The 13603-nt window shown below is 37.9% G+C and overlaps 1 protein-coding gene across 2 annotated transcripts in view; it reads right to left on the reverse strand.

Moving 5' to 3' along the window:
* KDSR (3-ketodihydrosphingosine reductase) overlaps positions 1–13603 on the reverse strand; it is a 39915-nt gene that overhangs the window by 9866 nt on the left and 16446 nt on the right. For both annotated transcript variants that reach the window (XM_020786666.3, XM_020786667.3), the window contains one exon: positions 6060–6143. In XM_020786666.3, coding sequence (XP_020642325.3) covers positions 6060–6143 — 84 coding nt within the window. The remainder of the gene's footprint in view (positions 1–6059; positions 6144–13603) is intronic.

Below are 13603 nucleotides of genomic sequence, written 5' to 3' on the forward strand. Positions count from 1 at the left end.
ATTCCAGGTTCTTGATGTGGAGAAGCCTTTCTATTGGTGACCATGTTGCATGCACCTGAAGGTCCCGACAGTGCGCACCCCAACCTACAGGACTGGCATTGGTTGTTACCCACGTCATCAACAAAAGTGGTGCAAAGGGGCACCCCATGAATAAATTGGCAGGAATGATCCACCACTGAAGCTGGTCAGTAACCTGTAGGCACAAGTTGGGTGCGTTGACAAGGGGATTGAACAAAGACAGGTACCATGCTTGTAGCAAGCACATCTTCAACCTCACATGCTGGATCACCGAGGTGGTGGTGGCCATGAGTCCGAGTAGTCATTGCACTTGATAAGCAGTCACATATGCCTGCGGATGAAAGCACTCGACAAGAGACCGTATTTTGAATGCATGCTCCCAAAAGAGGAAGGCTCTGGTGTGACGAGATTTGAGCACGGCGCCTATGTAATCTACCCTTTGCGAAGGTGTGAGCACTGAATTCTTGAAGCTGACCTTGAGGCCTAGATCTCTTAGCAGAAACAGAGTGATATTGACGTCTCTTATTGCTTGGTCTTTGGAATGAGCCACTATAGCTAATCGTTTATATATGGGAACACTGAGATCTGGCGAGTATGAAGATATGCTGCCACCAGGGCCATGCACTTTGTGAATACTCTTGGTGCTGTTGATAGTCCAAATGGTTAGGCGTTGAACTTGAAGGTGGCCCATCTGAGAGAGGAACAGAATTTTGCGGTGGTCGCATCTGATAGAGATGTGGAAGTATGCATTGGTCAGGTTGATGACTGATAACCAATCCCTATGTTGCAGCAATGGAAGGATGTGTTCCAAAGTCACCATATAAAAATGGCACTGAACGATGAAATAGATGAGGTCCCAAAGATCTAGAATGGGATGTAGAGAATTGTCTCTTTTCAGAACTAGGAAGTACCTGGAGAAGAATCCGGGGTCGGACGGATCTGGAGTGATGGGTGATATGGATGATTTTGATAGTAGAGTTTGAATTTCTTATTTGAGAGCAGTGGAGGAGTAAGTGAGAATGATTTGAGGAGGTGGGATAGATAGGAATTCTATTGCGTATCCATTTGTGATGATGAAGAGCACCCATGAATCTGTAGTTATATGTGTCCATGTAGGGAAAAAGGCTGCAAAATGGGTGAAAGGGGTGGTGGGTAGGTGGGAGGACAAGGGAATCAGAAAGTCAAAGACTCTGTTTGCTTTTCTTCTTAGGTCGCCTGTAGGATTGGCAGGGACGCTGACGCTGTCTATGTTGTCTGGATTGATATAAGGAAGACTGCTGTGGTACGTATCTTTGCTTCTCTGAAAATGGCTTGTATTGCTGGAAAGGGTACTGTCGTTGTCACTAGTATTTTCGGGGTTTATAATAGGGTTGGATATTGTAAGAGCATGCCATCTTTCTCATCTTTTGCAGGTTCTCAAGGATGTCATCCGTCTTGGTATCAAACAAGCCAGAACTGTCAAAAGGTAAGGCTTCAATTATCATTTAGGAATCTTCCGATATATTGGCGGACCAAAGCCAGGCGTGCCTTCGCATAGCTATAGCTGGCACTAGATGTTTTGAAGCAGCCTCAGTAATGTGCCGCACTGTAATTCTTTTTTGCTGGGCAAGAGCCATGGCCTCCTAATGGAAGGAAAGGCCCTGCGGTTTGAGCTCTGTGGGGGCTGCCTGGAGGGATGGAAGGCTTATCACAAAGATGTTTGTGATAAGCCCCCATAGCTGCCATGTAATTTGCAGCTAAGAAGGTGAAGGAAGCCAAAGAGTAGATTCTTTGTCCAATTATGTCTAATTTTCTGCCTTCCTTATTACTTGGAGTGGCAGTGGATCGATTGCACGGCGTCAATGACAACTGAGTTTGGTGGTGGATGTTTTGAGAGAAACTCGATATCGGTCCAATGAGTTTTGTAGAGATTCTCTACTCTACGTGAAATTTGCAGTACTGAAGAGGTTTTGGCCCCAAATTGTTTTATCAGCTTCAGTAATGAAGGTATGAAACCCATACGCAGTGGAGGTGTTTGATCTTCATCAATATCATGATAGACCTTGTCCAATTCTGATTGTGTGGGTTGTTGGATGTCAAGGTCCAGTGCCTTTGCTATTCGCTGGACCATGTTAGAGTATGAGGCAAAATCCTCAGCAGGTGATGGAGGATTTGCGTCACCAATAGCTGAATCCAGAGTTGCCAGGTTAGGAGGGGACTCCTGGAAGGAAGAAGAATTCGATGAGTCAGAGTCTGATGACTGTAAACAGGAAGTGTCAGAAGTGTCAGGGGAGTGTTCAACTCTTTGACGTTTAGCTAGTCAGTCATCTTTCAATGATATTAACGCTATGGAACTTCCTGATGGTCTTTTTTGATGTTTGGTACCATGCCCAGTACTGAGGGACAGCGTACCGCATAAGACCGGTCCTGAGAAGAAGTGGTGGGTCGGTTCCTAGGAGAAACCAGGACAGACGTGGTTCGATTTCTAGACATGGTTGGTACCGAATGCTTGCTGGTCTTCTGCTTCTTCAGTACTGGTAGCACTGACACAGAGCTATCATGTCTCTTACAATGTCCTGTACGGGTCGCTGGTACTGGAGTAGGAAAATTGTCTTCGTCTGATGATTTGGTATCGGATTGGTACCGGGATGAAGAAGACATGGATGAATCTGAAGGGTAGCAATATCCATAGTGCATCCAAGGGTTGTAATACTGTTCCATACCATGATGCCAGTACTGATGGTGATGGTGGTATGGCATGGTCGGTACTCCACAAAATGGAGGAGGCTCAAGAATCTTGACATGCTTGGGCTGATGTTTTCGAACCTTCAGCCCTGAATGTCACGGAGACTGATATATGACAGTATCGGAATGACCAGTATGGTGTGTCTTGGCCTTACTCTTCTTCACTGTAATTGGGTCAAGGATGGAAGGAGACCCAGAGCCACACACTGACCCAGAGCCAGCCAGCAATCTGGGGCTTGATTCAGCCGAACACTTCACTACCTATACCTCAGCCGAGGTATCCGCCTAGGATGGTGATCCAGTGAGCAGTGGGGAAGGAGGGTGTTTTGATACAGGTGGGATAGCGTCCATATCGGTGTCAAAATCAACTGTGGTGTGTTGTTGATCCGAAGACTGGTGTAACATAGGATGAGTTTCTTGCAGAGATTTTTTTTTGGATTTCTTAGACTTTGTACTAGTTGGTTTAGACTTAGGTTTAGACGAAGGTGTAGAATGAGTAGTGGAACCAGAGGACTTGGATTTAGAGACTTTAGATTTTGGAGATTGACTCGGAGATGCCAAGGCAGAAGTGGCTGGCAGTTGAGGGGTTTGTGGAGTGTCCATTTTGACTGGCGGACGAAAAGATTGATCCCAAAGGAAGGCATGCAGTCTTTGTTGCCTCAATTTAATCGCTTGTTTTGTGAAACTTTTACAATGAGGGCAGCCGGAAGGCTGATGAGCTTCACTAAGACAAAATAAACAAGCTTTGTGGCTGTCTGAAGTACAGTCAACCCTCGACAAACGGCCCTAGTTACAAACATTTTGATTTACAAACCGCTCTGATAGAAAAATATTTACTTGACTTGCAAACTTAGATTCGAGTTATGAACCAAAAAACAAAACAAAACACGCGGGAGGTGGGGAAAGCAAGAAATTTGTTAACCGTTGGCCAGTGAAGAGGGTGCCTGTCTGCCTTCTCGCTCTTCCCAACATTTTGAGAGTGGATTTGGAGACAGTCTTCAGACTGCCTGGTACTGCCTGGTACAGTGCTGTATGGACTGTATTTTTATTTTTTGGCTTTTTACAATTTTTTGATTTTAAAAGGTGTTCTTTGCTGCCCCTTTTCCCCTCAAAAGGTGCTTGTATTGGCTTGTCTTGATTAAAAAGGTGCTTTTCAAGGTGATCTGTTGTCTGAAAGGTGCTTGGTTTTTCCCAGAAGGTGCTTGTCTTGGCTGAAAAGGTGTTTTTCAAGGTGTTCTGTTGAAAAGATGTCTGTTCCCTCCTTCCCTCCCTCTGCCCCTAGTGGTAGGAACGGATTAACCAGCTTTGCATTAGTTCCTATGGGAACTAATGATTCAAGTTACAAACCGCCCCTCGACCTAAGAACCAAAAACAGCCGGAACCGATTAATTGGTTTTCAATGCATTGCTATGGGAAATGCTGACTTGACTTAAGAACTTTTCAGCTTACAAACTTCCTTCCAGAACGGATTAAGTTTGTAAGTCGAAGGTTGACTGTAGGGATCTTGTTAGTGCAAGAAATACACTTTTTGAAGGCCTCCTGGGGCCATAAAAGGTGGGAAAACGAAACAGGGAAGGGAGAAAAAAAGGGGGGCGAACGATTGGACTAATAATGATCCTCTTTTTAATAATAATAATAATAATAATAATAATAATAATAATAATAATAATAATAATAATAATAATAATAATAATAATAATAAAATAATAACAACAACAACAACAACAACAGTAATAACAGTAATAACAGTAACAACAACAACAACAACAACAACAACAACAACAACAACAACAACAACAACAACAATAAGGGATAATCAATAAGCAATACAAACTATTTGATGAAATAACTGATGATAGTGATCTTTCTATTTAGGATGAACCAATTATTCCGAGACAGAGAGCTCCTGAGAAGATACCTCAGCAGCGGAAAAAAAGGAACTGAGGTAACCGCTAGGATGGGTGGACCATGTGGGTTGCAGGCGGGGGCGGTCCTAGCAAGTTTTCTGCTCCAGAATATTTTGAGTCCTCTGTGCATGTGCAGACTTAACCCATTAGTGTGCATTCACAGAGACCACAAAGAAGAAGCTCATATTTTATTATGGTAGCAGAATTAGAATAAGAGACATTCAGAAAAAGGGACTGAACATTATCTACAGCTCTCAAGTCCTCACAGAAATGAGTTCTCAAAAAACTGACGATATGATCCATCACTGCAGATCTTCACATAAAAAAATGGGTGGAGATGGAATAAAAAGCAATTTCAGGCATTAGGGAGGGAGAAAAGGCTAACAGATTTCCACCCATTTAAATGCATATACAGTGGTGCCTCGCATAACGAGCGCACTGTTTAACGCCGAATCCGCATAGTGATCTATTTTTTGGGATAGCTAATGCGATCGCATTGCGATGTTTTAATAGCCTAAACATCGCATTGCGATGATCGGTGTTTTGCTTACCGATCTTCGCATTGCGATGTTTGCGGAACAGCTGATTGGCGGTTCCAAAATGGCCGCTGGTTGCCCAAAATGGCCACCGCAACCATTTTCACGCGATTTCCTCGCTTACCGAGGCAGCGAAAATGGCGGCGCTATGGAGGATCTTCGCATAGCAGTGAGATTTCGCCCCCATATGGGGTTCCCCCCCCCCGCATTGCAATGTTTCCGGATAGCGACGATTAATCCGGAACGGATTAACATCACTATGCGGGACACCACTGTAATGAACACAGGCTTTGAATGTTCATTGTAAGTGGAATGAACTTTTAGAAATTGTATCTTATTCTACACTTTTGAAACTTTAACTACTCTAACCATATGTGCAGCAAGGAGAGTGGACAAATATGCAACTGAGCAGAACATGATTACTCTGCCACTAATTCCAACACTTTAAATAGAGGCAAATTCAAAAACCTGCAGTTAACTGATTGACGAGGAAGCAAAATCAGCTATCCTTTGAACAGGATATTTACTGTTCAAAATAAGAAGCCAGCACTTCTAGTTCAACCACCACTCACTGTTCTATCAAGTAACCCATTTAAAAGCATAGCAATATACAAACAAAAGTTGTGCACTGGATTGAACACTGGGTTTCAATATAGGAGACTCACATATAGATTCCTAATCAGCCATGAAATTCTGAAAAACCATTAATTTTCACTGGAACTTATTCTACATGTGTCTATGAAGATACAGTACATCATTTCCAATTTGTCCTGAATCCATGAAAGAAATAAAGAGAAGAAATAAGTAATTTGGAGGAAAGAAACCTGTTCTCTGCACAGAACAGCTGATACAGAGAAAATAAAACACAAATTACCTTATGCCGAGTCTCCTCTTGAAAACCAGGTGTATCTGTATCTGGAGGATAGGCAACTGTTATGAAGATATTATAGGGCTTCACCTGTTTCAATGAGAAAATATTTAGTTCAAAGTGCAATATAGGGGGCTTTTCCATGTCTGATAGTCATACAGAAAACCGTTTAAAAAGGCATCTTAATGAGCTGCTAAAACAGATGTTTAGAGTTAACAATGACTGAAATCCTAGTGGTTCTAACAGGGTAGCCATTTTAGTCTGTTTCAGCATGTATAGCGTGTTTCCCTGAAATTAAGACAGGGTCTTATATTAATTTTTGCTCCAAAAAAGGCATTAGGGCTTATTTTCAGGGGATGTTTTATTTTTTTCATGTACAACAATCTACATTTTTTTAAATACAGTCATGTCACCTTCATCTGATTGCTGCACAATGGTCGAGGGCAGGCTTTCATTTAATTGGGGCTTATTTTTGGGGTAGGGCTTATATTACGAGTGTCTCGAAAAATCATACTACGGCTTATTTTCAGGTTAGGTCTTATTTTCAGGGAAACAGGGCATGGTCTGCAAGCCAACGGAGATGGCTGCATAGAAGATCAGCTCCGCTCAAAGCCCTGAGAAAATAAACAATTAAGCGTGAATGTTTATAAACTGAGAGTTAAAACATTCTAAGCTGCCTAGATATGGGGAAGACAAAAAAGAAGACATCAAAGGGAGTCCCTGTTGAAGGCGCAGTCTCCTCAGATGAAGACGGAAAGCCATCCAGCTCATCGGGTTCCGAGAGCGAATGCGAGGAAACTGGTAAGGCGAAGGGACGAGGGCGAGAAAAACCTAATAAAGATAAGGATGAGATGAGGCAGCTAATGAAACAATTAAGGAAAGACATACAAAGCGATATGAAGGGAGTAACTGCACCTCTAGAACAAACTTTAATGGAGGTCAAGGCAAATATCAGCAAAGTACAAGAAACAGCAGATGCGGCATTTGAACTGGCACAGAATTTACAAACAAAAAATGAACTATTGGAAAGGCAAGTGCAGCAATTAACAGACAAACTTACAGAGCAGGAGAATTGCGGGAGACGTTATAACATCCGTCTGAGACACTTTAAGGAAGCTGAGACAGGAGAGGAGGACTTAAAAGAAATTATCTTAAATTGGATTCAAGGACTTTGCCCAGACCTCGAGATCACTCCAAAGGATTTGGATATAGCTCATCGGGTCGGGAGAAGATCAAAGAACTGGAGAAGGGACATACTGGTGAGATTTGTATCGTTTACAATAAAGACAGATGTTTTCCGTGCTCTAAACAAATTGCAGGAGTTAACATACGAAGGGGAAAAAGTTCAACTTTTTCAAGACCTTGCTGGAGAGACAATATATAAACGTTAACAATGGAGGAGTTACACACAAGCTCTTTGGGAGAGGAAAATAATCTACAAATGGCTTTATCCGTTTGGACTATCAGTTATGATGGGAAATAAACGAAGAACAGCGACAAATATAGAGGAATTGCAACATCTTTTTCAAGATTTGAATGTTCCCTTTCCAGGAGAACAGACTAAAGATGAACAGAGAAATCAAGCAGATTACACAGAAAAAATGCAGCTGCGGTAGAAGAGAAAGGCGAAATAAGTCATACAGCTGCATGCCCAAGGTCATTAAATAGGAGCTTATCTGTTGAGGAAGATAAATAAGTTACTCCCAGAACTTAGTAAAAGAGCTGGAAGGATTTTTATATATATAGACTTCTAGCTATCAAAACTCATTTAAAAATATAAAACAAGCTAGTGTAATGTATCATTATAGTTCACGCTTATATGATGGTAAAATATTATAAAATGCTATTTAAGATAAATATGTATGATAGAAGGTACTTTAGAATTTTTAGATAAGAAGCATATAAATTTAAGAATGTTTAGAATATATGTTTAGAACACTTTAATGTATTGACAAGTAAGAGATACAACAGTTACAAACATAGATAAATTGTAATATGTTATAATAATATATGTATAGCTTAAAAGGGCCAGAGCGGGCATGGGGAAAGATCTGATCTTTTACAGGGAATGTTAAATTTTCTGGCTCCCTATAGTTCCACAGGGCACAGCTCAAACAAGAGCTGGGGACTTGTTCTCACTGACCATTGCTGGAACAGGGTGAGGGTGGGGGAGGTGGAAAAGGGTGGGAGGGAATTAGGCACAGTAAAATGGGTGACACTGAAAAGAAAATCAGAACGAATTAGACAATCTGGCTTAGTAAAACACGAATATAGACTGTATACCACAACATATAAAAAATTTATTAGACAACTATTGATAAAAATATATATTTGTAAAGAAAGCATATAGAATGTACCTCTATAATGATAGATAATCTTCAGATTTTATCTTATAATGTGAATGGACTTGGTTCACCAGTGAAAAGATATAGAGTCATTAAGACTATTCAAAAATTAGGAGTAGATGTGTTGTTGTTACAGGAGACTCATCAAAATAAGAACAAGAAAGGGATAATTAAGCACCCAATGATAGGTGAAGAATATATAGCAAATGGAATGAATAAGGCTAGAGAGGTGGCAATAATCTTTATGAAGAACTCAAAATTTGAAGTGACTGATTATATGGGAGATCCTGAAGGCAGATATGTTATAGTAAAAGGAAAATTGGAAGACAAATTATTAACTATTGGTTCTTATTATGCCCCCAATATAGGTCAAGCAAATTTTATGCAGAGCTTTTTAAGAAGGGTGAAAGAATTTGCCTGGGGAAAAATTATCCTAGGCGGAGACACAAATTGTATTTTAAACAAAATCGATACAACATCAAAAAATAGAAAGGTATCAAATGATGGTAATAAAATTAAGAAGCTATTACAGAGATCAGGTTTAATTGATGGCTGGAGGTATTTAAACCCTAAAGTGAGAGAATATACATATTTTTCTAAAAGATATTGTACTTATTCAAGAATTGATCACTTTCTTATATCAAAGACTTTGGCCCCAAATCTAGACAAAATACAGTTTGCCCCTGAAATAGCCTCTGATCATGCACCATTAAAACTTTCTTGGGTTAGTGAAGTAAGGAGTAAATCTAGAATTTGGAGATTGAGCCCTAATGTGTGTTTAAATATAGAAATCATTGGAAAAATAAAGAAAGAAATTAAAAAAATTTATGAAATAAATGATACTGCAGAAATAAAATCAGCATTGCTATGGGATGCCCTAAAAGCCTACCTAAGAGGAATTTTTATTATGGAAACCTCTAGAATAAAGAAAGAATGAAATAAGCTCCAAGAACAATTAGAAAGTAAAATAAAAAAATTAACAGAACAACATAAACAATTAGGAACCAAGAATATACTTAATGAATTAACAAAAACTAGAGCAGAGTTAGAAGCATTGGATACTGCAAAGGTTCATATAGCTATGAACTACTTAAAGAGAGAATATTATGAACATGGAAATAAAAACACTAAACTGCTATCACATGCAGTTAAAAAGAGGGCAGCAAAAAGAACAATTGTTTCGTTAAAAACGAAGGAAGGAATAATGGTAAATTCGCACCAACAAATACTCTCTACATTCATGGAATATTATAAAGATTTATATAAATCAGAAGTAACACCGGACATAAATACTAAAAAATTTATACAAACATTACCAATAAACCAAATTTTAGAGGAACATAAAGACTATTTAAATAGCCCAATAACAAAAACGGAGATAAATTCAGTTATCAAAAAACTTAAGAAACGAAAAGCACCAGGCTGTGATGGATTCACAGCTGATTTCTATAAAGTATGGGAAGAAGATGTCATAGAACATCTTCTAAAGCTATTTAACTCAATTTTGGGAGGTGACAAAATACCAGAGTCATGGCATATGGCCAGAATAATAACTATATTGAAACCAGAAAAAGACCCAATGTTTCCTTTATCTTACAGACCTATAACACTGCAAAATCAAGATCAAAAATTTTTTTCAACAATATTGGCACAAAGATTAAGTAGTTTTGTAACTAAATATGTTCATACAGACCAATATGGGTTTATGCCAAGAAGACAATTGTGTGATGCTATCCGGAGAGTATTGAATATTATATACACAGCCAATAAAGAAAAAAAGAAGATGGCAGTACTCTCACTGGATGCTCTTAAGGCCTTTGACCGGGTGGAATGGAAATTCATGTTTGATTTGTTGGAAAAAATGAATATGGGTAAAAACTTTATTAAAGTTTTAAAGGAATTATATATAGGAGCAGGTGCTACGGTACTTATTAACAGATTGGAATCTGAAAAATTTACATTAATTAGGGGAACCAGACAAGGCAATCCCTTGTCTCCAATCCTATTTGCATTAATAATAGAACCTCTTGCGACAAAAATAAGAGAAAGTGAAAACATTAGAGGACTGTCCACAAAAAATAGACAACACAAAATAAACTTATATGCAGATGATATGCTTCTTTTTTTGGAGGACCCATTAAAAAGAATAGAACATTTAAAAGAAATATTAGAGGAGTATAGTCAATATACAGGTTTAAAAGTTAATTTCCAAAAATCTAAATTATTATGTTTAAATATCCCTATTAGGGAACAAAATGAAATTAGAGATGCATCTCATTTAGAGTTAAGTTATTCAAGTTTTAAATATTTAGGAATATGGGTAACAAAAAATCTTAATCAATTAATCTACAGAAATTATAAAAATCTATTTAAATTTGCAAAAGAAAAAATGACAAAATGGGTCAGTTTGAACTTATCAATGCTGGGGAGAATTGCTCTGATTAAATCTTATATATTACCAAAATTTCAATTTCTATTCCAAAATATCCAATTACAGCCAGATACAAAAAAAGTAAAACTATGGCAAGGAAAGCTAGAAAATTTTATTGCAGGAAAGGGAAAGAAGATAAGATTTATAAATAGCGTCAAATATAGTCAGGGTCAAAAGGGGGGATTAGGAATACCACAGCTCCTAAAATACTATGAAGCTTTGCAAATAAACCAAATTATTAAATTTATACAAATTGACAAGACTTGTAAAAATTCAGACTGGGTTAAAATGGAAAGTGAAATGAAAATGGACATAGTAAACAAATATATTTATACTACAAAAACAATTGGAAAAGGAGAACAAATACAGAACCCATTAATTTCTGAAACATTAAGGATATGGAGAAAACATAGTAAAACATTGGCCCCCCCAGTATCCCCTTTATGTCCCCTCATGGATTAGAAAAATATGCACAATTTAAGGAATGGAAGCAAATTGGAATATATAGAATTAATGACTCGTTCAAGTCAGGGGAACCATTCACTATCAGACAAATAGAGGAGGAAACAAAGCAAATAAAAAGCAATTGGCTACAAATAAAACAAATAAGAAGTTTCGCTACTCACTTACAACAAAAAACTGACCTTCTAAGAACATTAACCGAATTCGAACAATATTGTATACAAAAAGATAAAAAGAAAAAGAAAAGATTAACCTCACTAATATATAAAAGTATTATTGAAAAAGAATATGGAAAAGGTGGAGGATCTAAAACAGTGTGGGAAACAAATTTAAATATTAATATACCTGAAGAAACTTGGACAGGAATCTGGAAAAAATATCCATATAAATCTATTTCAGCAAGTGCAAAAGAAACGGTTCTAAAGGTAGTGCACTGATGGCATCTATGCCCTACAAAACTACACAGAATTAATAAAGATATATCTGATAAATGTTGGAGGAACTGCGGACAAAAGGGAACTCTGGAACATATGTGGATCTCTTGCCCCAAAATAGAAACTTTTTGGCTGGAGGTAATTAAATGGATAGAAACACTGACTAATCAAAAAATAGAGATTAATGAAACATTATTGTTATTTTCATTATTCACGGGGGGAAATGAGAAACTACAATATAAAGAATTAATTGCAAATCTCATAGGCACCGCAAGATCTGAAATAGCTAAAAATTGGAAAAAAGCCCAAGATCTCTCACTGCAAGCATTCACAAGTAAAATATGGCATACATTGTTGATGGAAAAAATGACGGATAAAGTTAAGAGTACATAGAGGCGAAATAAGCCATAGCAAATTCACGGAAAACTGGAAGCCATTATTAAAATATGCCGATAAAATGGAGACATGTGGTTTGAAAAGAGACTTAGATTGTTGGTCAATTTTTTAAAAAAGGTGATGGGTAAAGGTATATATATGTGATTTGGAGAAAAGTGGGGAATAGTTTTGTATTTAATATTTGTAAAATGTTCGATTGTCTTTTCATTCTTTAGAAATAAATAAATATCTCTTTTTTTAAAAAAGGTCTTATTTTCAGGGAAACAGGGTAGGTAGACTGAAAGTTCACACCAGTATAAACTGGTTAGTATTTAAGGTGCTACAACTATTTTTTAAATTTATTCTATAAACCTTATTGGTGTTCATGTAAGGTTTGTTTAATTTCCAGTGGCTAGTTGTGCCTAACTGACAATGTTATGAGGTGTATCTGGGAATCAATTAAGGGCAAGAGCAGACACACAACTGATGTGCACCCAGCACTTTATCATTTAGCCACAACCATCCATGGCAAGTCATACAAATCTTGCACAAACACCAATAGGATTCACAGATGTTTCCACCAACTGGGATAAGAATACATATGGCATATGCATAGTCTTTTTGTGCCATAAGAGTAATTCCTTGTGGAATACAGTACTTCTTATCGCAATAAGTAGAACAGCTTGGTTCCTGAATGACAACAGAGCAGAATGTTGCTTACACCTTCTTGTTTGCCTTTATGCAACATGCCACATTGTTAAATCACACAGGTAACCACTATTTTATTAACCTATAACCTATATTAACACAGCAGAAACAACTCATGTCATAAATTCAACAATGATGTCTTGACTTCATTTACAGAATGGCAATGTCTATGGTCATATCATTAAAAGCAGAAGTAACCTTTAAAAGGTACCAATGTCATATTGATAGATTGAGATTAAAAATTGCCATTAAACACATGGAGTAGAGAAGCTACAATTAAATAGGCGAGTGCTGGGAAACAAGCTGTTAGGTTTGATAAAGTTGGCATGGGTGAAGGGTGGAGTGGGATCAGAGGATGGTTTGCGGGAATTAAGTAAGAATTTCTAACTCCCAAGATGGATGGTTTCAGTGGTCAGCAACAGCTGAAGTGTTTTTCTTTCTCAATTAGGTCTGGTCATCAGAATTCCCAATAATCAACCAGTTGTACATGAATAATCATAAATGCTTCCAGTCCCATTATATGCCTCATATAGTGCAGTAGGTGCTTAACTACCCATTTTTTTTCACGTGTCTCAGCTATTATTTTGTACAATTAGATCCCAAGGCTTAAAAAAAAAGAAATAAAAATCCTATAAGCCTGAAGCAAGCCTATGTCTGAAACTCATATTTCATCCATGGAATTAGCAGGATCTCAATATATGCTATAAGAAGATACTCAAATAAGTTCTTTCAGGATAAGTAATTCACTAATTTCTAATTAGCTATTATAAACTGAAGAAGTTACACGACAGAAAT

This window comes from Pogona vitticeps, chromosome 4 (genome assembly GCF_051106095.1).
Source record: "Pogona vitticeps strain Pit_001003342236 chromosome 4, PviZW2.1, whole genome shotgun sequence".
Lineage (NCBI taxonomy): Eukaryota > Metazoa > Chordata > Lepidosauria > Squamata > Agamidae > Pogona > Pogona vitticeps.